Raw genomic sequence first — 26,779 nt, 5'->3', positions numbered from 1 at the left:
CATAGTGCCCTGAAATATTTATGATGAAAGGAGGCATGGCGATGTCCTCATTCCCCAACAAATGAAGGAAACAAACAATGTGAACTCGCAGCAATTTTTTAATCAACCAAGAAGGAGAAGTGAAGCTGGGAGAGTCAAGTCATGCATCCTTCCTACGGTGCAACAGTTCCATATATAACTTTTAATTTCCTGTTCTAAAAGGAGCTATCCATATGTGGTGCATAGGATGGATCCGTTCCTTGATTCTGGCCAGGATTGCAGAAGACCCCAAAATGAGATCAAGCTAGTCCATCCCAGTCCTTTTACTTTGGGGGGTGGGGATTAGAGCTTATCCCCAAAAGATTCTTTCTACTTCTACAAACTTTGAGGTTTTCACAAGCTGTGGGGAAGTACGGAAATTTCAGACTTGGGTCTTATGGTAGGGGCTCCTTAAATGGGTCATGTGCATTTATTCAGTTACAGTGGTACCTCAGGTTAAGAACTTAATTCGTTCTGGAGGTCCGTTCTTAACCTGAAACTGTTCTTAACCTGAAGCACCACTTTAGCTAATGCGGCCTCCTGCTGCCGCTGCGCCACCAGAGCACGATTTCTGTTCTTATCCTGAAGCAAAGTTCCTAACCTGAAGCGTTATTTCTGGGTTAGCGGAGTATGTAACCTGAAGCATATGTAACCTGAGGTACCACTGTACTTATAGTAAGCCAGCCCTTCTGTTCATTAGGCTAACTCCCTCTTGTGTGAGGGTGAGGCCATTTTGGCTACCTAAGCAATGGCACCCACAATCTGAACACCAGAAACAAAAGGAATGATAGCAATTCATTGTTTCCAAATAGATGTGTTTATTTTTCTGAATGATCTGTTTACATTAAAAAGTATTGCCAGGCTCAGAAATCGATTTCCTTCTTCATATCTTTCAACTGCTTTGTAGGAGCTTATTTGTAGAAGTGCTAGCTGTGGAGCTCTCAAATGACTTGCAAAACGCCGTCTTAAACCAATGTGCAACACAGCCACTGGCAGAGAAAGAGAAAACATAACTGTTAGAACTTACTTAGGGCATCTGTTTGGACATGTTCAAAGCTTCACCAAAGTTTTCTACGGTTCCATCTTGTTAGAGGAGCTGCTGCATCATGGGATCTAAGAGTCTATAAACGAGAGTCAGTAGTCCTGATTCTGAGGGGAACCATTTTGGCTGTGCCACTTAATCTGTGGAAAGGTCATTGCTCAGGGACAAAGCAGATGAATACTCACTGATGGCCATCGAGACTGGTGGTGATGTGTAAGGCAGGGAGACAACAGCAGGTGGAGTAAGAGCCAATGACAAGCACAGCCAACTACTGTATATTCTGGTATATAAGACTACTTTTTAATCCAGGAAAATCTTCTCAAAAGTCAGGGGTCGTCTTATACGCAGGGTGGAGAATCTGTGGTCGAGTATATCTCTTAACTCTATATTTTAACTGGAAAAGTTGGGGGTCGTCTTATACACCTAGTCGTCTTATACGCCGGAAAATACGGTAATTCTGGTTTTCTCCCCGTCTTCCTCCCTACTGAGTTCTGTAATGGCAAAACTCAGGCTATGGAAGAAGAAGCTGACACTCAGTCAGTGGCGGAGCTTCATGCTCCGGCACTGGGGGGCGGAGAGCAGGCGGGGACGGGGCTGGTGTGCATCCTGGGGGTGTGGCACGCCGGCTGTGGGGGTGTGGCGCCCAGCGCGGGGGGGCAGCCGCAATAGCACCCCACCGGGATTGCGCTGCTGGGGGCGGTGTGCTCCCCCCGCACCCCTCTTCCTCCACCAGTGAACCCAGTGCCAGTCCCTAGACCAGTGCTGGATTTACATATAAGCTAAACAAGCTATATCTTAGGGCCCCACTCTCTTGGGGGGCACAAAAAAATTAAAGGGGAAAAAAACTGGATTTATATTTCCAAAATATAAGATAAAAAAACAAATAAAACCTACATAAAACAACAGTGTTTTGTGTTGTGTAGGCTCCTATGATGTAAGTAATGGGCCCCGCCTGCTAGCCTGCTCCCTAGAATTACCATATATTCAACACAAAAAACAGTGACAATTTGTTGTTGACAAAGGACAGCTGGACATATAAAGGGCCCCATTACCTTCAGTAGCTTAGGGCCTCATCAAACCTAAATCCAGCCCTGCCCTAGGCTGGTTTTAAATAAGAAGGCAGGCAGGTGTGGGCTGGCTACAGGCAAACTGAGGTTGGGAGGGGGCATTGCCCCATTTGCCCCAATGAATTAGCCTTCATTAGAACAGAACGCTTTGCATACAGAAGGCCCCAAACTCAATCCCTAGGATCTCCAGGTAGGGCTGGTAAACCCCTCCGTCCAAAACCCTGGGGAAACTGCCATTAGTCAATGCAGACAATATTGAGCAAGATGGAACAGGTCTGGTTTGATATATGGGAACTTCTTATGTTGCTTTGATCATTGCAGTTGCAGTTGAGTCCATATTGGGAGGTGTGTAACAGGCCTCATTGGTACCTACCGACCCATGTGATTCTGCCTCCTGCCAGTGTAGCTTAGATCTTTTCCACAATTCCCCCAAGTTTCATGCACGGCACTTGGAAGGATCACCCAAAGCCTCCTTCTACATTTTTCTGGCCCAGAATCAACCTTCTGCACACCCGCAGACCCAGGAAATTACAGGAACGGGGTGGCAACGGCAGTGAGGGTCCAAAATCGATTAGCAAGCCTGGAAATTTCTGAGCTACAGAGCAGTGACAGTTGCTGGCATTTCACCTAGGGTGAATAATCCCACTAGATTGGGAGCTGGGTAAGAGACATATTGCATGAAAATGCATCGGATTTCTTGCTGGCTGACAGAGGAAAAGGTAGGTCAGAGTCTGCTTCCCAAGTGCCATTAAATAAAACTGAATGCTCCTAACATCTCTGGTGGATGTGGCTTTCATTATAGTTTCACAGCAAGGTTCCTTTCTCTGACTGCAGCAGCAGGCCCTGATATCTTTTGTATTCTAGCCAAAATAAGGGCGGGGGGGGGGGGAGAATAGTCACTCATAACATCTAGATCATTGCTAAGACCTATCAGGTCACTTATTTCCACCTCATTCTGGGCAAGAACTGCTTCCCTCATGCATGTTTTCAGTTGTTTTGTCTCATTCCCTTTGAAGGAGGATCACAAAGATGAGCACAGGGTGATCATAACAGAAATATATTTATATCCTGCTCCCAATGTGACAAAATGGATTGCTGTCCATATATAACCTACGTTTTCCTGATGAATTTGACAATACAGTACTAGCTCTGACAGCATTATTGTTTTTGGCTTTAAAAACTCGGAGCCCAATTCTAGCCATTTTTGCTCAGAAGAAAGCAGTAATTCATGCTGAAGCTTATGAGCTGGCTCATGCATCTGCGAATGGATGCCTCCAGTTTTGGGTTTTGTCAGCTGCTGGAGCCAGAGAATCCCATTCCAGACTCTCATCGCTGTTGCTACGACCATCGCTCACCTACTCATCCTTGTTTAGAGCACCTGGCTTGTTCAACCAGTACAGGTATGGGCAACCTGCAGCCTTTGACCTCATTTCATGCCAGGAAAGGGGGAACTGGAGAGAGAAAGGAGGGCAGGAGATGGAGAAGCTGGAACAGATCAAGCAATGGAAGGATAAGGGGAGAAAACTCTTGGAAGCAATCAAATGTCCCAATTCTGGCAGCCCGTTGGGTGGAAAGGAAAAGGGAGAGACAAAAAAAGGTAGAGAGATAAAATAGTTGTTCTGTCCATTTATGGTTTGGGGCCTGCCCACAAGTTGCATGAAGCCCTGGGAAATTATCACCAACGGAATACAGAAGAAGATTCCCCATCTTTGAGCTAGCAGATGGAGCAGACCAGTACAGCCCAACTTTGCCAGGTGGGTGGGACAGAACCCCTGTCAATCACCTGACATCATGTGACCCATCAAATTTCAAAGGGATTGGTGTGACTGCCAATAAGCTGGTGGGTTGTCACAATGACCTCCACTGAAGGTGCATCCCAGCTCCAATCAGCTGGTTGGTTTTGGAAGCGCCCCTTCAATGAGGCTTGCTTCATTAGTACAAAGCATTTGAATGTGTGCTGCTAGTGCCTGTCAGTTGAGTGGCAATGAAAGCACACATTGCTCCCAAAGCAGAAAGCAGATGAATGCATGGTTGAAAGGGCTACAACTTGGCCATGTATTGCCACCTTGATCTTAATATCTACTGGGGCTAAAGACTACCCAGGATTCTACCTCATGCATCCAAATATATTCCAGTCAGTGAATTATAATGTGTGAGCTTATCCACTAAGATGTGTTCTCTGTTTTAACATGCCGAGCTGTGGTTTTAACAGGTATCCTAGCTGCATCAATATTACTAGAAATAATAATAAATAGGTGTGATTTAAAAGTAGTGGTGATTTTATTCGGGCATCTTATTACCACCAATCTGTCATAATGCAACTGTGCAGAAGCTTAATTCAATCATCATTACCTCAGCCAGAGAGAGCTGGACAACTCCATGCTTATCCTTGTCTAACATCTGAAACATTTCTGAGTGGCAAAAAAAGAGCAGGTGTTATACTTAAACAGTAGCATTTGGTACATGAGAAATACAAAACCTGGGGATGGGGCACAATTCCGAGAACCCGGCTTCTTCAAATCAGGTTACTTCAGTGCACAGTTTACACATGGGCCACAATCTAATTTTTGCCCTTGAGAGAAGAACTGTAGCTCAGTGGTAGAGCATCTGCATCAAGAAGTCACCGGTTCAACCCCTGGCATCTCCAGGTAGAGCAAGCAGATACCTCTGACTGAAAGCTTGGAGAGCCACTGAGTAGACCATATGGACCTAGATGGACTGATGGTCATATGATTCATTATAAGGCAGATTCCTACGTTGCTATGTTCTAAGCATTCTGGATGTCTACAGGCATTTTCCATTGCACACACAAAGCACTTCCCTTTCACGGAGGGCAAAAGTATTAGAAGAGCCAAAGGACATCTAACCCAATTCTCCAGCCCACACCCAATATTAGCTATGCACACATGCCCTCCCAATATCAACTTGTACAATCCAGCATGCCGTAACCAGAGAGCATGTTTGCTGCAGAGGTGTACCGCAAGAGCAAATCAGTTCAGCTGGGCCAACCAAGAGAGCCAGCCTACAAGGTGGTCAAGCTCTGCTTTTGTAATGTCTTCCAATGTCTCTGACTCAGGGGATGGCAACATGGTATCCTCCAGATGTTTTTCACTGCAACTGCCCATCAGCCCCAGCCCCTGGTCAAAGATGGTGAGAGTTGTGGTCCAAAACATTTGGAGAGTACCGGTACTATGCTAGCTACCTCTTATGCTCTAGCCAAACTGGCCTGTCGCAGATGGGGGTGGATTTATTCCTAACTTCAAATTCAGCAGTCAAGCAGACCTCAAGCATTAATAAAAACTGACCCAGTGATTCGCCCAAGTGAGAAGCTTTCAAATCTGAAACTATTTCATACATGAGGTTGTGTGTGTATTCATAACATTACATCTCAAGCCAAACTTTTCCAAACTAGCTTTGAGAAGCATTTCTAGGAAATGATTGCTAGATTCGTCTTCAGCTTAATTTGAATGGGCATTCAAATTAAACACAAAGCAAAATATTGATCAGTGTTTTTGATTTTGTGATTTTTTTTCAGAGGTCATGATATAGTTATACACAGACAAATTGCATCTGCAGGTCATTAAGAACATTTGTCTTTTACTCTAAGCATATGACTTGGCCACGCTCCAGCATCATCAACGCAATTTCCCAGCTTCGTGTTAATGGTTAGCAAGTACCTTTCTGCAAAATAGAAAATCACTTTCTTTTTCTTTGAAAACAAGGCTGGGGATGTGTACTCTTAACACTGGAGAGTCAAACATCGATACTAATATAATAGCAAGACAAAAGGGGTCATGAAATGGCAGAGCATTGTTCATTGTGTAGTGAGAGAAGAGAATGTCGTCTTGCATGAATCAGTTGTGGGACAAAGGGTTTGCTTTGTCCCAGATCCCAGACTGAATCTCTACTATCCTCAGGTATGACTGAGAAAATGTCCCACCTGAAACCCTGGAGGTCCACTGCCAATCAGTGTAGACAACACTAAGCTAGATGGGCCAGTGGTCTGGTATGAGACATCTTCCTATGGTGTTGGTAACTTTAAAGGGTTGACTTAGTACTTCCAGCTGTGGTGGTATATAAGAGAGTGCTCAGTTTCCGAAGACTATTTTTTTTGGGGGGGGGAGGTTAGTATTTTAAATACTTCTAAAATGGCAAAACAGTGAAGGCATGAAAGTTGGGAGAAATGAGCTGCTGGTCACTGGGGATGTCACAGATAGCATCCAGCAGATGCCTATAGATTCTCACAGTCACATTGCCTATTCCATTCACAATGGAGCACCTGCACTATCTTGAATGAAAATGAGATTGGAAAAGTGGTTTCCCTGTAGCAGGGACACTAGATGGGGTGTGGGGAGGAATGCAATTAAGATGATCTGGTCATTGTATATTCTTGTGCAATCCTTGTCTGGAAAGCACCTAAACTGGCATATTTGGGCAGTTACACCATTCTCTGCATAGCAAGATGGCAGTCAGACACTGTGGGCCTCTGGTGAGGTTTGCAAATCAATCCCTTAGGCAGATCCTATTAGACCTTGTGGGGGATAGAATGTCTTCTGCACCTGAGTCCCTGTATTTGCTTTGTCAAAAGCAGAGTCTGACAAGTTTTAGGATCTTACACTAGCTTGGGAGTATTTAGTTACTTATCTAATTTGGCAAATTACAGACATTCTGGTCCCTCTTTCCTTGACACATAGTTGTTTGTACTCAGGTTAAAAACAGAGATAACTCTTTTGCTTGTTAGAGAAAAGCCAGGGGTGGTGGTAAGGGTATTTTCTATCACTCTGCCTCCTTTTACTTCAGGAAGACTTACTGAAGAGAGTCTCTAGGCGAATCATGCAGGCCACGAAGCCATCAAAGTCAATGGTCATCTTGCTGCCGCCATAGCGGAGAGCTATACTGTGCTGGATTTTGTTGTTGAGAGTGAAGCCTATGTGGAAAGGAGAGCCAGGCATGAGTAACACAATGTTTGGTGTTGATCCACACTGTTCTGTTTCATTACACCTGTTTTGTGCAGTTTATAGTACTTCTGCTATGGGGCAGATATATAAATTAAGTAGGTAAATAAATATGGCAAAAGCAAAATGTCACTTGGAGAAGGAATTGAAATATTTTCCTTGAAGCTTGCATTTGTTTCATTCTGGATTGTTTTATACAATGTTTTGATTTGTTGTAAACCACTTTGAGATCTTTTTCTTTAAAATATAAAGCAGTATAGAGATGAAATCAACAACAACAACAACAACAACAACAACAACAACAACAACAACAACAACAACAGCTGCAGACAGACAGTGATGAAGTATTATCAGCTATTCCATCCTGGCAGGTTTGTTGGTCTATTGTGTTCTCCTTCCCAGTCCCCATTGTTCTCAAGAGGTAACAGACCTAACACTCCCTCATGTTTTCTAAAATGACACATTTTAATGCCAATTCGTGGGAATTCCCTTGTCCTGTATTCAGAAGAGAAGCACCTAATTAGTGAAGCCTTAATGCACTCCTGGGGCTCCAGCCAAAGGAAATCCATTGCAGGGAGTCAGTTTCATGCACAGGATATACTTCCTATCCATTTCTTATAGCTTCATTTAAGCTGAGGCTGAAGCCACTGTTTGCTGGCCTGAATGGAGGAACACATTTGCTGGAAAGTCAGCAATTCCCCATATTGTAGCGATAATTTTCTCCCCCCCAACCCCACCCCAGAAAGACCAGATGATCCCCATCCACCCCCCTATAGAAACAACAAAGATCCTTGTGGCACTTTAAAGATTACTAGATGCTTTGTAGCATAAGCTTTTGTAGACTACAGTCCACTTCACCAAATGCTTGAAGTATTATCCTCAGTTTGCAGAGGGTATTGTGAGGGGAGAGGGGAGGACTGGAGCCAAATGAGGCTGATGCATATGACCTATATGAGAAGAGACACTGGTCCCACTATGGGCCCTGGGAGGATGCCCCAGTGGTCACATGAAGCATGGAATGTTCCTTTCCAAGGGCACAGGGAGAAGTACAACCTTGGAGAGGGTGAATCTGATGCCTACTTCTCACCCCTGCAGAAACCACTGCAGTCTTTGCGCTGGCAATGTCGTAGCTGGAAAAAGAGGATGGAGGAAGAAACAGCTGGACATTAAAAAAGGTAGAGAGAGCTATGCCGCTGTTTCGATGGGCCACACAATGGTTCTAATTTTCATATGTCCTCAGGGACTTAAATGAGAGATGTCCATAGAGATCAATAGAGAAAAATTAAGGTTTTAATGTAGCTGGGATTGGCACCTGCGTGTCTACTCCCCCTTCCAAAAACCCAGAAATGGAGGGGAAATATCCCAAGTGGGGTCCAATGAGGGCTGAGCATGTGCAGGGTGCATAGAAAGCTGACCAATGGCTGGAGAGAGAATCAAGGAAAAAGATGGGGGTGGAATAGAGTGGCAGGAGTGCCAAACAAGAGCATTCCATTTGGCAACATTTTGTTGCAAAGCCCTAATTCCTTAAAGTTTCCCTGAAATATAGACTCCCCATCACCAGCACGCTGTCCAGCATCTCTGTCAAAGCACAGCTGCAGGAGTCTGCTGCTGGGGATGTTCTGAGTCATATTCTCAATTCAAGCAGGGTAAACATGAGGCCCAACAAGCCCAGTCTGTGCCTCATATGAATGGGCATCCAAGAACACGTCCCAAAATTATTTGCAATACTCTTGAACTCTGACAGATGTAAAAGATTCCTTGACATGGAGGATTGGGTACCCTAGAAGTCAAACAAAAGACCACTGGCACACAGTAGGGATGGAAAAATCAGTCAGTTTCAATTTTTCTGTTTCCCATCTTAAATTTATTTCTCTAAATTCCCCTATTTGAGTCTTTAAAAAAAAACAACTCATGGAAATGCATGTTAATGCAAATTTCTCCGCATATACACCTACTTGCAGAGGCATAGCATGGGGGTGGCCCCAGACACATTTTTGAGGTGGAGCAATCAGGGGGCACCATGACAAGCAGCTGAGGAACAGTGGCAGGTGGGTTGAACTAATGGACTGGTAGATGGGGGCAATGGGCAAGGAGGCACCTCAGCTGCCCAGCCCACCAGGGGGTGGAAAACTTGCCCCACCCTGGGTGCCGCTGCATTCTTGTACATAGTTTTGACTAATGTACACATTTTTGCAAGCTATTTCCCCTAATATAATACACCTTTCTATGTTGTTTTCACCAAGGTATGTATATTTATGCACACTTTCCCTGAAAATATGCATTTTGTACATAGAGATTGGTTGGGCAAATACATTGCAAAATTCAGAGAAGTGCAAAGTTCAAAGGAGAAATGTGTTTTGCACCATATATTGATTCAAGAAATGCAGATTAGGTGGTTTCTCATTCCAGTTCCAAAAAAAAGTTAGATTTCTCCACCATCTCTCCATGCAGGATACTGACCTGCTTCCGTGAGAGCGTTTCTCATTTCATGTGCATCTATCGTCCCAGAAGAGTCAGTATCCACTTTCTTGTAGATTTCCTAAGCCAAAGAAATAGGGAAGGCTGTTGGTTGTCATTTTCAGCTAATTTTAGAAGACCTATCAGTTTGGCTAGGATATTCACTGCTGCTCATGCCTGGCAAGGGAGCCTCCTCTCTCTGAAAGCGTTAATGACTGAAGGAGAGGGAGGAATTCAATTAACTAATGGCAAGCTGTGTGCCCTGGGAAATGGCTCCCACAGGGCTGGCAACTTGCCCACCCACATGGCAAACGGGCCTTTGAGAAATAACCCCCTTCCTCTGGCAAAGGCTGTAATATAAAACTCTATTGAGATTAATACTTTAAAAGAACAACAGACAGTTCTCGGTGCCAAATGGCTTCTTATCCAGCTCTAGCTGTGTAATTAGAAGCTATTCTGGCCTGTAACTCAGTAGGAAGTTCTGCCACAGTTGTTCTTTCACACTTTCATCCACTGCTGCAAAAGTAATCAAAATGTTGAGCACCAAGGGCCCAATAAGAAATAGCCTATACAGTAGTTGCATATAAGTAGCATAATTTTCATGTCATTTTCATGTGTGTGGCAGGTGCCAAACTAACAGTGGGAAGACATTTTAGCATTCTCCCATCCTACTCTCAATTATCAAGGATGTGAGGAATTAGGCCCAAGGCCTAACTGAGTCCAGTATCCTGTTATCACAGTGACCAGAGGCCATGGGGAAGGAAGCTTGCATTTCGAACCTGGAGGCAACAGCATTTCCCCTACTTTTGTTGCCCGGCAAGTGGTATTCAGAGGCAATCTGCCTCTGACAAGTGAGGTAGCCTGCAGACACAGAGAACCAGGCAGGGGGCCTTCTCGGTAGTGGCGTCCATCCTGTGGAACGCCTTCCCATCAAGGAGATATGTAACTATACAGCCTTTAGAAGACACTCGAAGGCAGCCCTGTATAGGGAGGTTTTTATTATGTTTTATTTATGTTGTAAGCCACTCAAAGTGGCTGGGGCAACCCAGTCAGATGGGCACGGTACAAATAAAATTATTAATATTATTCATGTTCTCATGACTCCCAGCTTCCATTTAAAAAAAGGAAATCAGGTCACATGACTGTAGTTCATTAAGGGTGCTAACCTCACACAGCTACAATTCCCAGAATCTTTAACAAACTACAGTTCCCGTAACTGGAACTATGGAAGGCACCACATTGAGCCGCATGAAATGGAAGTCCATCAACCTCACCAAGGTATCTGAAGAAGTGTGCATGCACATGAAAGCTCATACCAAGAACAAACTTAGTTGGTCTCTAAGGTGCTACTGGAAGGTTTTTTTAAAAAATTATTTTGTTTTGACTATGGCAGACCAACACGGCTACCTACCTGTAACTACAGTTCCCAATATACCCCATGAATCCTTAGTCATGTTTTAAATGTATAGTGCAGACGTGACCTTTAGCATTTGTAGAACCTGAGATACAAGGCAAAATGTACAGAGCCGATTCTTCTCACTCTTTACGAAAAACTAGCCTGCTCCATGGTTTCAGTGTTTTTCATTTTTCACATAAACACACCCATTAAAATGCCAGTGGATGCCCATGCTAGTAGTTTAATTAGGGAGGAGGCATTTAAAAATATGAGTAGCTGTCCGTGGGATACAAGACTATTTCCTACCCTTGGAACTCTTGCATGTACATTCCATCAGTGGCGGAGGAACCCTCTCCGGCACCTGGGGCGGCGCAGCCCGTACGGACTGCACATGTGCAGTGCGTATGGGCTGGACATGCACGTGCGCACTCCGTACGGGATGCCACACATGTGCAGTGCGTATGAGCTGCTGCTTGCATGGCGACCGTACAGGCTGCCGCGCGAGCGGCATCCCATACAGATGCCGCGTGAACGAGCGCCCTTGGCCGCTCTACAGCCGCCCCTCCCTTCCTACACCCCTGCATTCCATACCCCCCTCAAAAAAAACCCACCTGTATTTCTGGCATTCAGGGCTCCACTTCTCATCCATTTATGGATCAAAGAGAAAGAATACATTTAGAAAAGAGCTATTTTACCAGATATTTCTGAATCTTCATCCAAAGTATCTTGAATTCCAAAAGATCCAATGTACCAGTTCCATGGTTCTGCAGAAAGTTAAGGTCTAATTTGTTGAAGCAAATAACTCCCCCCTCCCCCCCTCTCTCTCAGCCAGTAAGGACTTCTGGCCTAGATAAAAATGAATGACTCATTAAAATGTGCCACTTTACGTGATGCATGAACCTGCACTTTCAACCCACCCAGAGGAGGCACACCTGCTGTTTTCAGTTTGCTTAGATAAGGGTGTAATGAAGATTCCTGGGCTCTCTTTTGCAGAGTGATTTATTATATTTTCGTAGGGCCACATAGATCATGCTTTGGACTACAAGAAGTAGCCACCTGCTTGAAGTCGTTTTTAGGAAATTCTTTTGTTTTAAAAACCTGCACACATTTCAAGCAGCCCAAGTTCCATTTGCTACACTTCTGCTGCATTCTTCCTTTGGAAAGAACACAATGACTTATCAGCAACTCCTCCGCAACTCCTCCTGGTTATCCCATCGAAGCACAGATAAGGCCCACACCTTCTTAACTTTAACAATGCCACAATATCAGGTGCTCCCAGAATATTTACTAGGACATTAATTGCTGAAGTACAAATTAGCCTCAGAAGCGGATTATGGGGAGTGTGACCGGTTCAGCCGAGAGGGGACCGCAGGGGGTACCGTAACAATGATGAACAACTGAAGGTGGGGCTGGAACCAAATTTTGGCACCACACAAGGCGCCGCTGAAATTTTAAAGTCCAAGTCCTCCACTGTTAGGCTGTGATTATATGCACACTTACCCGTGAGTAAGACATTTGTTTGTTTGTTTGTTTGTTTGTTTAACAGGATATTTATATGCCACTTAATTGTCAAGACCTCCAAGTGGTTTGTATAAAATAGACATTTAAAATACTGATTAAATCAACATTAAAAAAATAAAATTTAAAAAAATGTAAGTAAAAACGGAGATGAGGAAGCTGTGGCCCTTCAGATGCTGTTCAGCTCCCAACTCTCATCCTGCCTACTGGTAATTATGTTTGCTGGGGCTGATGGGAGTTGGAGACCAACTATATCTGATCGGCCATTACTTTCTCCACCCCGAAACACATAATAAAATAAAACTGCATGTTAAAATGCCTGTCAAAATTGCACATCTACTCAGACTTGCCTAAATAAAATAAAAAAAGTTTTGCAGGTGCTGAAAACAATATGGCGACCTGCTTAATATTAATGGGTAGGGAGTTCCAGAGCTTTTGTGCTGTCACACTGAGAGATCAACTCCTTGCAAGTACAAAATGAACATGATATGGCACTTGTAAAAAGGTGCCAGTTCTGCGTGTATGCTTATTTATGAGTCAGCTTGCACAGGAGCAGGCAACATAGGTACAATCCAGACCCCAGTGATTACAGCAAAGCTGAGTTGCATCCAGTATCCTTAACCTTCTAGACAAAAGAGGCGGGTCTGTCCCAAGCACATCATCTCTCTCTTCCCTTTTTTGCTGAAAGAAATTGCGTTAAACGATCTGGCATAATAAGCAAAACATTGTGTCCAGTTCTGGCATCACATAAGCCAGCAAATGACCCGTAGCCTCTTAGAACCATCATTAGAGCAGAGAATTGACCTCACAGCCATCTTGCTATAAGCAGGCTTCTGCCTCACTTAACAATGAGTGAAGGGAAGCTGGCAGCAGAGGTAAGTGACGAAGCACTGCATTACTCCAAAGAAATGTTTCTTAAGTCTACAGCTCTTTAATTGTGCAAAGAACTTTGTGGTCCCCGTGCTCATTCTCACAACCTAGCCATGAAGCTAGTTGTTTCTGTTTAGAGATTAGGTATCCCTACAACTGCCCATGGTCCTTCTTACCCACAAGGCAGTTATGCTGTAGGCATGATCTGATCTCTGCCCAGAGGGTTATAATGTACATCAAACAGAGATTGGGGTGGGGGGAGTCAGAGACAGTGGAAGAGCAGGTAAAGTGAGGCCAAGGTGCCTGAGGAAAGACTTCATTTGCTTCTTGAAGCAGAAGAATTACTGTTTCCAAATGTAGAGAAAAGCATGTTTGACTTTGGTGTGTACAGTCACCCCATTATTTGGTCTAGTGAGAGGTACTTGTGCTGTTCCAGAGAAGACCACGCGCAACAAAGAAATGTGTTTTCAAACCAGAGACAAAAGGTCCCCCATCTTAACCACTTTCAATAGTTATTAAAATCCACTCTCTGTCTCTGGCATGAAAGAAATTTAAAGAGAGATTTGAAAGTGGAGAGGGTTCATGGCTAGATGAAGAGTTAGTGGGAGATATGCAGGCAGAACAGAATGAAATGAAGACCAGAGAAAAATATGAAGGAGAAGACAATAGGCTGTTTGTGCAGTGTAAGGAGTGAGAAGGGATTGAGGAGGGGAAGGGCTTGACAAAAGGAGAGACAGGCCTGGTCTCCACAGGCATTGACTTATGTAGCAGAATCCCTAGTGCAGAATAAACCATACCACTTGCTGCAGGTGGAGGTTACCTATTTCTGAATTAGAAAACTCCCTTGGGGGAGAGCACATTAGGGACCACATGATGACCCTATCATGATGCTAAGGCCAGAATCCTCAACTTTGGAGGGTCAAGCTAGGGATTCAGAGTAGGAGAGGGAACAGCCTTCAGAGTCAGAGCCTGATGCTTATACCAACCTGGAAGCCCTAACACAAGAGGATTCCATGGTACCAGTACTTCTCTGGCTGAAGAAGGTCACACTGCCCACCTCTGACTCTGAGAACTCACACTCAGAAGCTCAATATGCCCCTCACTCTATGAAAGTGATGACTGTAAAATAGGCTGGGCCTCTTAAGTGAGGAGGCTCCTTTTACTGAAGGTGGAGCTAGAGCAGCAGCTCTTCTTTAAACCTCATTTTGAGCCTGAAATAGGCAACAACATTCAAGTTCTGATCTTATGGACTCTCCAGAGCCACTGAATCCTGTACTCTGGCCTCATCTTGCCTCGCCGAAAATTAAACCAGGTGTGGGGAAACTTTGTGGTTCAGAAACATCTGGAAGGCTAGTGGTTCACCACACCTGACCTCAGTGGTGTGCAGTTAGTGGACTTCAGGGACTAGGCTAGTCCCCTAAATGTTCCTGGTAAATTAAGAGTATTAAAGTATTAAACCCTAGCGCCTTCTTCCCAAAGCCCAGGAAGCTTCTGTCCAGCTTAGGCATGATGCTCACGCGATGCAACATCAGGAAATCCTGGTGGCAGCCTTCACCCCCGTGTGCCCTCACAAGCTGGCACCTCTGAGCCTAACTGATCCCCTATGAAAAATTTCACTGCACACCACTGCCTGACCTAGACCTTACCCCCACTTTGCCTCACCTTGTTCTGTGTGCTGAAACCTGAACTTTTGTCTTGGGTCAGAACCCCTGCATTGCAGAGGCTGCCACATGGAATAGAACAGGCCCCTCTCTCTGCTATGCCAGTTCCCTACTTCAGAGGTTCCTGTGACATTTGTTTGTTTGTTTGTTTGTTTGTTTTAAGGGAGGAAAGGAGCACTGCTTTTCTCCCACCTGCAACCTGAAGTGGGCTGAGTCTATTCTCCTGTCTTTACTCCCTGCCCCCACATTCCACTGCATGTTTAGACCAGGCCATAGTAGAGAAGAATAAAAATAAAATAGAACAGAGGAGTTGAGCCTCCATGTAGGTGTGGAGACTGAGATACCAAAAGCTTCTTTGTAAGTGGATGGTTCTGAAGACCCTAGAAGTGCACCTGAGTCCAGTTCTACCATTATTTTTCCCTATGCAGACTTTCTGCTGAAGCAGCACAGCTCATCCCTCTAGATTACAGCTTGCCTTCTCTACCAGCCACCTGGCTACACAGCTATATTAAATTCATTCTAGCATGTTAAATCATTTGCATTGTTAATTACTCTCCTATGAGAAAAGGGCATGCTGTGGAGATTGGCAGTTGCTCCAGCTTTTATTTCCTCCATATTTGCCGAGCCATGTGGATAGGAGGGGCCGGTTTAACCATTTGGCCTACTCTCCCCACAGCTCTCCAAATCTGATTGTACACCTTCCTTGTGTATAAAAGGAGAGCAACCTATGATCTGATGATCAGACTAGAATTGCATCTAGGTTGTTCATAATAACACAACCACGGCTAAATCCAGGCAGGGATCGTTGACAAACTCTCATACATCCCAGCAGAGCTTGAACACAATACAATGGGAAACCATGCATGCAACTAGAAACAAAGGGTTAATAACCTTGCTATACTAAGCTGTTTAGATCAACGCTCTGCATTTTATGCCTACAGCAAGTGAAGACAGATGTGCCAGGAAAATGAGACACGTTAAGCCCTGCCTTATCCAGTCAAAAGGTTCACAAGGGAAATCCAGTAGAGAAAAGTGACATTTAAAGGATACATCTAAGAGGCTGATCATCTCCCGGCAGGTGTTTATGCTGAATCCATCACTGTTAATGTCTCTTCCTATACAATGAAAAAGGCAAAAAAAAAAAAATGTTAGACAAATATTTATCTGCATTCCTTGGAAACACTAGGGACTTATCTTTGTGCATGGTTAGCCTTTGCAGTTAAGGAAAAATATGCTAGATCATCTTGAAGACAGCTGAACATCTCACAGAGGGAAGATTCTAATTCACAAGAACATCAGCAGAAAGATGTGATTACGAGGCAAGAGCTGATTCTGTGGCAAATCAGTTCTCTTTGTGGTGTTTCCCCCCCCCCAAAAAAACCCAACAACTTTATTTTAAACTTTTTCAAAAAGAAAATATAAACACGCACAAACTAATCTAAGCTGGATCAATGCTTCACCTAAACTTTTACCCACACTACAACCCTGCAATTCGTAGTAGAAATGAACTTAAATAAATGTGACCACTGCAAAATTCTAGTGCATTCTCTGAGGAACTGCAGAAATATGCATTTTTTTGTATATCTGGCTTTATTAGGTAAAATAATATAGCTATCATTCTGAAAGTTGTATAGCAATCAGTTGCAACAATAACAAGCAATTTAAGAAAAGCATAATGGCAGCTACGGTTAAGGAATTATTCAGACTGGTTTTGAATATAATTCTGGATATAAGTATTTGAGTGTGTATTTGAGTCTCCCCCCACAATTATGAAGCAGTGACAGCAACTTACTCTTTGACACAACTCTGTTCAGAACAGTCTGAAGTTCCTCAGCAGTCATTTCACTGTTCTGCAGAAAAGGAGACAAATCCAAGATTTAACAAACGTGGAAACCAAACTCTTACCTTCTGGCTAAACCTAGCCTGTATCCTAGATCTAATGTCAAACAAAAACCCAAGAGAGACTTCTCTGCCCTAGCTCTCCAAATTCAATTTAAATTTATTTTTAGTGGATGATAGTTGTTGGTTGTGTGAGTTAATGATAAAAGTCCAGGGACAAAGGGTTCCACAAGGAGTAGACAGAGCTCTAAGAAGACAAATGGATGCTCACACTGTTGATAAGGAATGTAACTACACAATGAAGCTGGTGCATAGTATATAGCAGGGATGGCGAACTTGTGGCACTCCAGATGTTGCTGGACTACGAATCCCATCATCTTTGCCAGTGTCCATGCTGTCTGGGGCTGATGAGGGTCGGAATCTAGCAACATCTGGAGGGTCACAAGTTCCGCATCCCTTGTATATAGGGCAGATAACCATATTCAATTCAAATGTCAGAATAGCTCCATAAGCACACTCCCACTCCAGGGAAGGGCTCCCTCTCCCATAGAAGTAAATGGGACAAGGCCCTGGCTTACTGTAGATTGGTATGCACAGTCATGTCCTATATGCACGTTACAGCTAGATTTGGAGGGCAGTGTTTAGAATCATGTCTATCAACTGTCCCACTTTAAGCAGGACATCCTGGAATTACAAAAACCATCCCAGCTTCTGACTGGATTCCAAGATCAGGGGCGGAGCAAGGGGGCGGGCTGCCCCGGGTACTGACCTGGGGGGTGACACTCAGGGCAGCGCCCTGCCCCCGCGATCAGTGCCGCTGGCGCATGGCAAGTTTTAAGGCTGCAGCGCGTGAACAGCAGCATAGCGACTATGCTGCTGTTCGCGCACTGCAGCCTTAAAACTTGCCGTGCCGCCGCACGGAAGGGGTGCTGGCCGCTCGTGCCCGCCATCTTGGGTGGACATGCGCGTCTTGGGTGGACCCTTTCCAACTATGCGGTGGCGGCGCGACAAGTTTTAAGGCTGCAGCACACGCGCTGTCGTGTCACAGCGCGGCTAGGGAGCAGCACCCTGCCCCCAAGGGGGTGCCCCCGCTTTGCCGCTCCGGGCGGCAAAGCAGCTCGCTACACCCCTGTCCAAGATTTCCTGTTTTGGCTCCAGCAAGAGTGCAGGCCCCCCGTGCCCTTTTGGGGGGACCATGCTCTCTCACAAGTCACCTGGCTGCTGCAAGAGCATGGCTCCGAAAGACATGTGTTTTGGGGTTCACGTTCTTCTGCGAATCACATGACTCATGCAGGAACGCAGCCCCGAAAGACATGCATCCTGATTTTCCTCTGCAGCATATTGGTATGTAGAATAGGTTAAAAAGGTGGCAATTGGGGTCTACAACGCACTGTTTCCTCATATTAAGGTGCCTGGGGACAGATAAGTCTAAAGTTCAAATAAGGCCTTTTGTGCTTCTCAGCCCAGAACACCTCTCTTGGGCCCCACCTCTTTCCTGAGGAGGGGAGAGCATCCTCTCTGTCAGTTCCCTCATCAAGTGCAGGAATTAAAAAAGACTGAGAAGGAGAAAAGCGGCTCTCCAGGAGTCTACACATTTGTGCTATCCTAGTGAGCCACTGCGTTGTGTGAACAAAGCCAGTGTATCAAGCTGGAGCCGTTTACTGCCAATTGTGTTAGTAAAAAGAAGGAACCAATGCACTGGGAAGTCTTTGAAGCATTTGCCTAATTCTGAATATTTATCATAGCACAGAAACCCTCTTACCTCCCCAGAAAGTTTTTGAAACAGGCTCTTGAACTCGCTGTCTATGTCCTTGCCTGCAACATGAGGCTAAAAGAAATCATGAATAATGTTACATTTTACACAGAGGTCTGAGGCTTCCTCCAAAGGGCTCCTGAGTCAAAATAAGCTCTGAAAGGAAAAGAAACCTGAGAAGCTGGCTCAGTAAGCTCAGAAACTTAAAAGGTTGCATTTGCTAAGCGGAAGCCTGTCATCTCTGCTACGTTTGTCAAACATTGTGATTGATCTTAGGCTTTATGGTGCAGAGTTTGCTTCTCCAGAAACGAGTTGTGCAAAGAAGTCAGTGAATTAAGCCTTATGGATGCAAAGAAAGCACTATTTTCTTTAGTCTGCAACACTTTCTGGGCTACAACAAAGAGGTCCTCATCTTTTGCAGTAATAAGACACTGTATCCCAAAGCTGAATCTGTGAATTTGACCCAACTTGGTTTGCTTACCTCATATGGATTTGCAGCCACAGTATCACCCACTTCCCTGTGAGGAAAAAAAAATAAGAAGAAGAATATAATTAACTACCCTGTTCTTCTTATCATAGAAACACTCAGAAATAGCTTACATCAAAAATTTCAGTGAGCCGAATCTTGCTTAGAGTGGTCCCATTAAAATAAATTGCAACCCAATACAATTAAGTAAAATCAAACTACAAAGATATAAGCATAAAATTATAATAATTTTACAATAATTTTTTTTAAAGAAAAGTTTAAAACAGTAACACGATCAAACATTAAACTCCTTTGAAACAGAAATGTTTTTGGTCTCTCTCTAAAAAGACAGTAAAGAGATATTCTGATGCATCTGCAGTGGAAGGTTACTCCAGAGGTGCAGTACCACCACTGAGAAGGCCCTGACACTCATGCTTACTTGCCTGATGATCCAAGATGAAGGTATAGAGAGTGGCGAATCTGAGGCAGACCTTAAAGCTTGAGATTGTCTGTATGGGAGCAGATGAGGGCTAGCCCACGTAGCACCCTCCAGACATTGCTGGACTACAACTCCCATCACCCATTATCATTAGACATAGACTCAAGGAATTATAATACAGTGGTACCTCAGGTTAAGTACTTAATTCGTTCTGGAGGTCCGTTCTTAACCTGAAACTGTTCTTAACCTGAAGCACCACTTTAGCTAATGGGGCCTCCCACTGCCGCTGCGCCGCCAGAGCACAATTTCTGCTCTTATCCTGAAGCAAAGTTCTTAACCTGAAGCGTTATTTCTGGGTTAGCGGAGTCTGTAACCTGAATAATAATAATAATAATAATAATAATAATAATAATAATAATAATAATATTTATTATTTGTACACACTCTGGGCGGCTTCCAACAAAAATCAGATACAAAAATATCGCACATTAAAAACTTCCCTGAAAAGGGCTGCCTTCATGTATTTTCTGAATGTCAGGTAGTTGGTTATCTCCTTGACCTGTGATGGGAGGGCGTTCCACAGGGCGGGCGCCACTACCGAGAAGGCCCTCTGCCTGGTTCCCTGTAGCTTAGCTTCTCGCAGTGAGGGAACCGCCAGAAGGCCCTCGGCGCTGGACCTCAGTGTCCAGGCTGAATGATGGGGGTGGAGACGCTCCTTCAGGTATACAGGATATATGTAACCTGAGGTACCACTGTAATATCTGGAGGGCGCCGCATTGGCTATTCCTGCCTTAAGGTAACCATGCAAGATCATTTACCTACTATGGATAAAATGGTTCATTCACCTTAATACTCCAGAACCAGATTGTGTACACTTGCTTATGCTGTTTCTATCTGACATGGACTTAACGTCCACCCTGGTCCTAAAAAGGAACGTTTTCTAACTAATTGAAGATTTGATTGTCATCCAAAGAAAGACATGCTTCTGGTGAAGGAAAGGGGATTTAAAAAGGAATGGGGAAATCCGTGAGTGGAGGTGTTCTCACCATCACCATTTTCCTTGTAACCTGTTTGTTGTTATGATTGCGAGTTGTTTTAAACTGTTTTTAATGCTGCGTTTAATGATGTAATCCACCCTGGACCTTATGGTGAAGGGTAGCAAACAAACAAACAAACACAAAATGTCTATGCATATAAGTTAAAAGTTTTCTTCACCAAACTCCAAGATCCACCCCAACTATCTTTTCATTTGCCTTTTATTGTATCACTTCAGTCACTATGCCAGCAGAGGCACAATGGAACATGGTTGAATAGTCATTACTCCCTAATGAGAACCCAGAGAGCAAAAAAAGGGAGGGGGGAGTCATGAACTATAAACCGGATTAGACACCTGATCAAGCCACAGCTTTAATGTACTGACTGCAAAGGGACAATGCCTTTTGGCACGTTGTGGTAAAAGATACATACTGAGCTTTAGCCTGTTTCTCAGTGAAGACTCTAAGGCAGAAGTCTCCATCTTTGAAAGGCTCAAAGGTAGAAGGTACAATGAGGTATTCTCCCTGAGCTAGATGGAAGCGGTTTGAGACTTCACGCAGGTTGACGTATGTGTCGGAGCGAACGACAGGTCGGTTCGTCAAAAAGAAATCTCTGCTTAGATGAACATCGGTTTGATTTCTCAGCTAGTGAGAACAGTAAGAATGACAAATCAGGTTAAAACAGCTAGCAAGACATAGAACACAAGAAACAATTCCATCCAAGTGGGAGCATAAACCAGGTAACCTTTCCCCAGTCAACATGTTGGGTCTCCTCTCAGCTTTGTCCTGCACATATTCTGTGCTGGAGACACCAAGGTTCACCTGCTAGGATGTTGTGATGGCCACCAACAGCAAAACGGGATTATTCATTTATTATTTGTTTATGTTATTTATTAAATTTGTATACCGCCCTTCATCCGAAGATCACAGGGTGGTTTGCAACATAAAAATACCAAATGAGAACACAAAATGCATAAAACAAACACTAAAACAAACCAATAAATTAGACAGATTAGTGGAGAAGTCTATCAATGCCCAGTAACTGGGATGACTATATATTGCCTCCAGTTCTACAGGCATTTAGAGCTCAGAATGCCAGTTACCGGGGAACACAAGCAAGATGCTGCTGCTGTGTTCATGTCCTCTTATGGGCTTCCCATAGGCATCTGACTGGCCATTGAGAGAGCAGGATACTGAACTAGATAAGTCTCTGATGTGATCCAGCAGGGCATTTACAGCATGTGGCTTCCCCCAAATAATCCTGGGAACTGTTGTTTCTTGAGGGTGCTGGGAATTGTAGCTCTTTGAGGGTTAAACTACACCCAGGATTCTTTAAAGGAAGCTATGTGCTTTAAATACACTTTTCATTTATGGTGTGCACACAGCCTAAGTTAAGTGTTTCAAACAACTGGGGCTGCTGTTTTGAGACAGCCATAACTAGCATGTGGCACACAGTTGCTCTCTAAATGAGATTTAATCTCTGCTTCACCAGTCTCTTGCCATCACCATAATCTTCTTCCTACATTTTTCCTACAAACTGATGAGCTGGCATATTAAGTTTTTCAAAAACATGAGGTGCTTTCCACAGAGTGTAGACATGCCTTCAGCCTGTATAAATCTCAAGGAAGCAGCTTTTCAACAGCTCATTTTCTTCTGCACCTTCCACCAAATGCTAATCTACTATCTGAGCTTGCAACACACAAGCATCTTTATATTATAACTGATAATACAAATATGTTCCGAAGCTCTGCATGAGTTATAAGAGGAAATCGGGTGCCTTAAATTGAACAAAAGCAAAACAATAAATGTTTAAACAGTGCCTTTGCAGCATGAGCTTGCCTTTCAAAATGTGACTCATTAAGGCAAGGTGGAGTTTGTTTGAAACAGGGTGTACCCCATTGTCTACTGATAGCATATATCTCTTAACTAGAAATGTCAAACAGAAAACACACTCATACATTAGCAGCTGGAATCAGGTGCAACTTCCCATGCTGGTCTGATGCAGAATTATAGCCTAGAATATGCATTGCTGTGATTCTTAGGCACTGTTGTAGAAAGCAACAGCTTAATTGGTTTAGAGCATCTGCGTTCCAGCAGGATGCTGTCACCTTTCCCTTAACTTGCTCACTTAACTCTAAGCTTCTCTTCCTGCAGTGTGGTTTGTGCAATGCAGTAGCAAACTGGAAGTGTGGGGAAGCACTACTACTTCTAAACACACACACACACACACACAGCAGCAGCAGCAGCAGCAGCGTGGCATGCATGGTTTTATACAACCACCACTCTGAAAGAAGTTCCTTGCTGGACCAGACCAAATGTCTACCTAGCCTCAGGGGCGTAGCAAGGGGGGCATAGGGGGTGGTCCGCCCCATGTTCCATGATGGAGGGGGTGACAAATTATCAAGGAACAATTACTGCCCTACTAGGGCGGTTCATAAAAAAAACTTTTTAAAAAAAAAAAAAAAAAAGCCTGCTCCAAAGGTCTTGTCTTACTATACTAGGGATTATATAGCTATATATGAAATTTCATGCATATCGGTTAATATCTTGACCCTCCTCCACCAAAATAGGTGTTTACTTGGCTGTTTTCCTATGTCGTGAAGGCTGAAATTTCACTTCAGTGGAGCACTTACTGTTCCCAACCCTAACCCTGTGGAAAGCCATCTAATTAGACTTTAATTTGATTTTGAGATGTTTTTAGGAGGTAATTTAATTATTGTTTGATTTTATACCAATGTTATGTATCTGATGTTAGCCACCCTGAGCCTGACTTCAGCCAGGGAGGGCGGGATATAAATAAAAGTTTTATTATTATTATTACTTGTTATTATTCCTTTGTAAGAAAACATGCCTAGCCTACCATCCTGTTTCTGACAATGGCCAACCAGGTGCCTTCAAGAAGCCCACAAGCACAGAAAATAAAAGCAATAGCCCTCTGCAGGATGGGGGGATGTGTGTTGCCTCCAGCAACTGATATCTGGAGGTATACTAACTTAAGGAAAGGGGGGGGGGCTCTATTCAACCACTATGGCTAATAGCCACTGAGTGGCCTCCTCCTTTTTTCTTTTCTTTGTCTAAACCAGGCGTAGGCAAACTCGACCCTCCAGATGTTTTGGGACTGCAACTCCCATTATCCCTAGCTAACAGGACCAGTGGTCAGGGATGATGGGAGTTGTAGTCCCAAAACATCTGGAGGGTCGAGTTTGCCTATGCCTGGTGTAAACTCATAGCCATCACTTGTAGCAGTTAAGCACCATAAGTGTGTTGTGGGAAATAATTCTTTTATCCATCCTGAATCTAGGACAAGTCAATTTAATTGGGCGACCTTGGCTTCTAATATTATGATAAAATGTGAAAATTCTCTCCCAGTTCCTATTTCTGTACCACATGATTTATTTGTTTTTTTAAATTCTGTGTTCTTTTCTCCTCCTGCCCCGCCCCCAGCAAACCTAAATAAATAAATCATTTATGATCAATTATTTGGGTTACATATAACCCTCACCCGTGGTCAGTCCACACATGGTTGAGGTGTGCTGTGCTGAACCAACAAATCTGACATTCAGGAAAGCCTCCTTTCAAAGAAGCAATGTAATGGGAAATGAAAAGCACATTAAACACCTCTGAACTGCCATCTTGGGACCACTTTCCCCGCAAATAAGCCCTTAAGTTAAAAGTTTTCTTTCCTTCCTTCCTTCCTTCCAAAAATAGTCAGCATACACCCTTAGAAACCAAATGTCCCTCATATGTCAGCAGGGCAATTGTCAGTTTTGGACACATCAGCCTTGAAGGAACAGTAGATGATCTTTTTATTTTGGAGGATGCACAGTTTATGTACCTCTTTTGGCACCTGCAAGAGACATATAAAGGGGAAGAGACATAAAGGCCTGATGAAAGATGGTGGCTCTATATTTTTCACAAGCAGCTGGATGAAAAGTCAACCAAAAGAATATTTAATGGATTTGAACAGCTGGTCTGTTATGCCTGGTCACCACCCTTTCCTGCACACTCAGCCAAAGATGAACTTTTCTCAGCAATATCCTCTGCTCCAACTTGAACATTCAGTCATTTTTGCCTGGTTTGGTAATCTGAGGCCAATGCCAATTTAAGAGTATTTTAAGAGGATTTTTGTTATACAATCTGGTTGTGCACTGCACTAGTCTCCCCCACCAGGAATGGATTCGTGTACACCAGCCTGCCTTGGCTTTGCATTCACGAGATTTGAGCCTTTTCAAGGTATTTCACAGCTGAGCTTTCAGGATGGAACTCTGAAGAATCTTGCTGAATGCAGAAAGCTGCTTTATGGCAAGGCAAGGCACCTATCCAGCTAGCTGAATGCTATTTATTCAGACCAAGAGCAGTATTTCCAACCAGCTACTGTGGGTTGAATCTGGAACCTTGTTTGAGCACGGCATGTGTTCCACCGCTATTTTATGGCTCCACAGAATAAATGCACAGAGAGAAGCAATGCTGTTATTGACAGGCACTCAGGCAGGTGTGGAGAACTGATGGCACACCAAATGTTGATGGACTCCATCTCCCATTCACCTAGTCACAGGCCATGCTGCTTGAGGTTGATGGAAAGTGGAGCGGGGCAGAAAGTATCAAAGAGCAATGAGTAATATACCTGATAAAGGGAGTAGCCAATACTGAGCATCCCTTCCCCCATCTTCTTCTGCCTCCTACGGTTCTTCTGCATCAAGCCCACCAGGATGCTACAACATGGTTCACTCCCACTTCCTGTGTGGTCATCATCTGGCTCATCCAGCCTAATTTTAAACTGGGGATTGGTCCAGTATGTTGCTGTAAAGGCAAAGGTAGAAATACCTGTATATGTAAAAAATCACCAGAGAAACGAGAGAGGGGTTTCTTTGCTGCTAATGCAACCAGGTTGAGCTGCAGGGAATTGTCCTTAAGAATGAACTGTACTTTGGATTCCAGCCTGGATTTCCCATTATATTTATATATTCTACGCTTCCTTCACCACCCCTGCCCAAGTATGCTATATATTTATTGCAGTTATAATGAATCAAGCTACTAAGAGACATTCCCTCGGGGGAGCGGTGACCAGCTCAAAGAGACTGCAGTCATTAACACAAACCCTTCATTTATCCTCAGGAGACTGTTACTGGGCCATTTCATATAAGATACAACTCTCATGTTTGGCTTGAAAATGAATTTTTAAAAATAATAAAAAAACCAGTTATGAGTTATTCAATTGCAAGTATTTTCAGGCCCTTACATTGCCGCTTCTTCATGGTCCCACACTACTTTTAAGTACACAGTGACTTAAAAGGTACTAAGCTTAACTCTAGTGAGTTATGGCCCTTCCCCGTATCTTAGACCAAAATGTTAAGGAAGATGTATCCTATCAATAAAACCATCCCAAAATTGCATCCTGGGTCTCTTTCACTCCCACTTTTTTAAGGTGGCCACTTTTCTTTCTCACTTTCTTCTCTAAAACCTCAGCGTCTCTTGAAATAATTGAGATTGAGAAATGACTGGGTTTGATTGGTGACCCCAAAACTCGGAATGACACATACCCAGGGATATAATGAGAACAGGCTGCATTCAGACATAACAGCAGACCATAGGCTTGTTGTGATAAGAAAGCACACCATGGTGGGGCTTGGGATTGTGCAGCCTTCCCTTCTTCACATATGAGGGCAAGAAAGGTGAAACCTTCACTCACAGTTTAAAACAAACCTGTTTCCTGTCTTGTCCACATGGATAAGATTATGGTTTGTGCAAACCGTTGTTAGATATATAAAAAAAAACAGGGTATCAAACCAGGGTAACCCAGTTTCTTAACTGTGGTCTGCACAAATCATTTCCTGCATTTAGACAAAACAGAAAAAGGTGTTTTGTTACCAAAAATGAAAGGAGAAAAAGCAGTTTCAAAATAATCCTCCCCACACATGTGAAGAGGGGGAGTGGTGATCCTAAGGCCCACTATGGCATGTTTGTGTTATGGTTGGTGTCTGAATATGTCTGAAGCCATTAATTTCCCAGTCAAGAGAGATTTCATAACATGCTGATATTTTTCTCCTCTCTTCATCTCTTTCCCAAGCAATTTCAAAGCGGCATTCCACTTACACCAGCCCACAGTGAAATGTGGCGTCGCTTCTATTCAAACAACTGTTCGTGATCTGTAATGTTTGAGTTTGAATGCTTTCATTATTATACCCAGATTACAGCACTGAACTTACCAAGGAATGGCTCTTACAAGTAAAATCATGTTGTTTTTTGATTATTCTGCAGGAAAAA

At 43.7% G+C, this 26,779-nt stretch overlaps 1 protein-coding gene across 1 annotated transcript in view; it reads right to left on the bottom strand.

The window, feature by feature from the left end:
- Positions 1-816: 816 nt before the first annotated feature.
- Positions 817-26,779, bottom strand: part of LOC117044188 (calpain-8-like) — a 44,983-nt gene continuing 19,020 nt past the window's right edge. The window contains exons 10-21 of the mRNA XM_033144698.1: positions 25,140-25,315; positions 24,351-24,362; positions 20,949-21,160; positions 19,058-19,094; positions 18,586-18,651; positions 16,777-16,834; positions 16,035-16,099; positions 11,631-11,699; positions 9,543-9,621; positions 6,938-7,054; positions 4,480-4,538; positions 817-1,007 (exon numbers count right to left, since the gene is read on the bottom strand). Of these exons, the coding sequence (XP_033000589.1) occupies positions 984-1,007; positions 4,480-4,538; positions 6,938-7,054; positions 9,543-9,621; positions 11,631-11,699; positions 16,035-16,099; positions 16,777-16,834; positions 18,586-18,651; positions 19,058-19,094; positions 20,949-21,160; positions 24,351-24,362; positions 25,140-25,315 (974 nt within the window). The 3' untranslated portion in view covers positions 817-983. The remainder of the gene's footprint in view (positions 1,008-4,479; positions 4,539-6,937; positions 7,055-9,542; positions 9,622-11,630; positions 11,700-16,034; positions 16,100-16,776; positions 16,835-18,585; positions 18,652-19,057; positions 19,095-20,948; positions 21,161-24,350; positions 24,363-25,139; positions 25,316-26,779) is intronic.

The sequence above is a fragment of the Lacerta agilis genome, chromosome 3 (genome assembly GCF_009819535.1).
Source record: "Lacerta agilis isolate rLacAgi1 chromosome 3, rLacAgi1.pri, whole genome shotgun sequence".
Classification (NCBI taxonomy): Eukaryota; Metazoa; Chordata; class Lepidosauria; order Squamata; family Lacertidae; genus Lacerta; species Lacerta agilis.
This window is presented reverse-complemented; position numbering and strand designations above follow the sequence as displayed.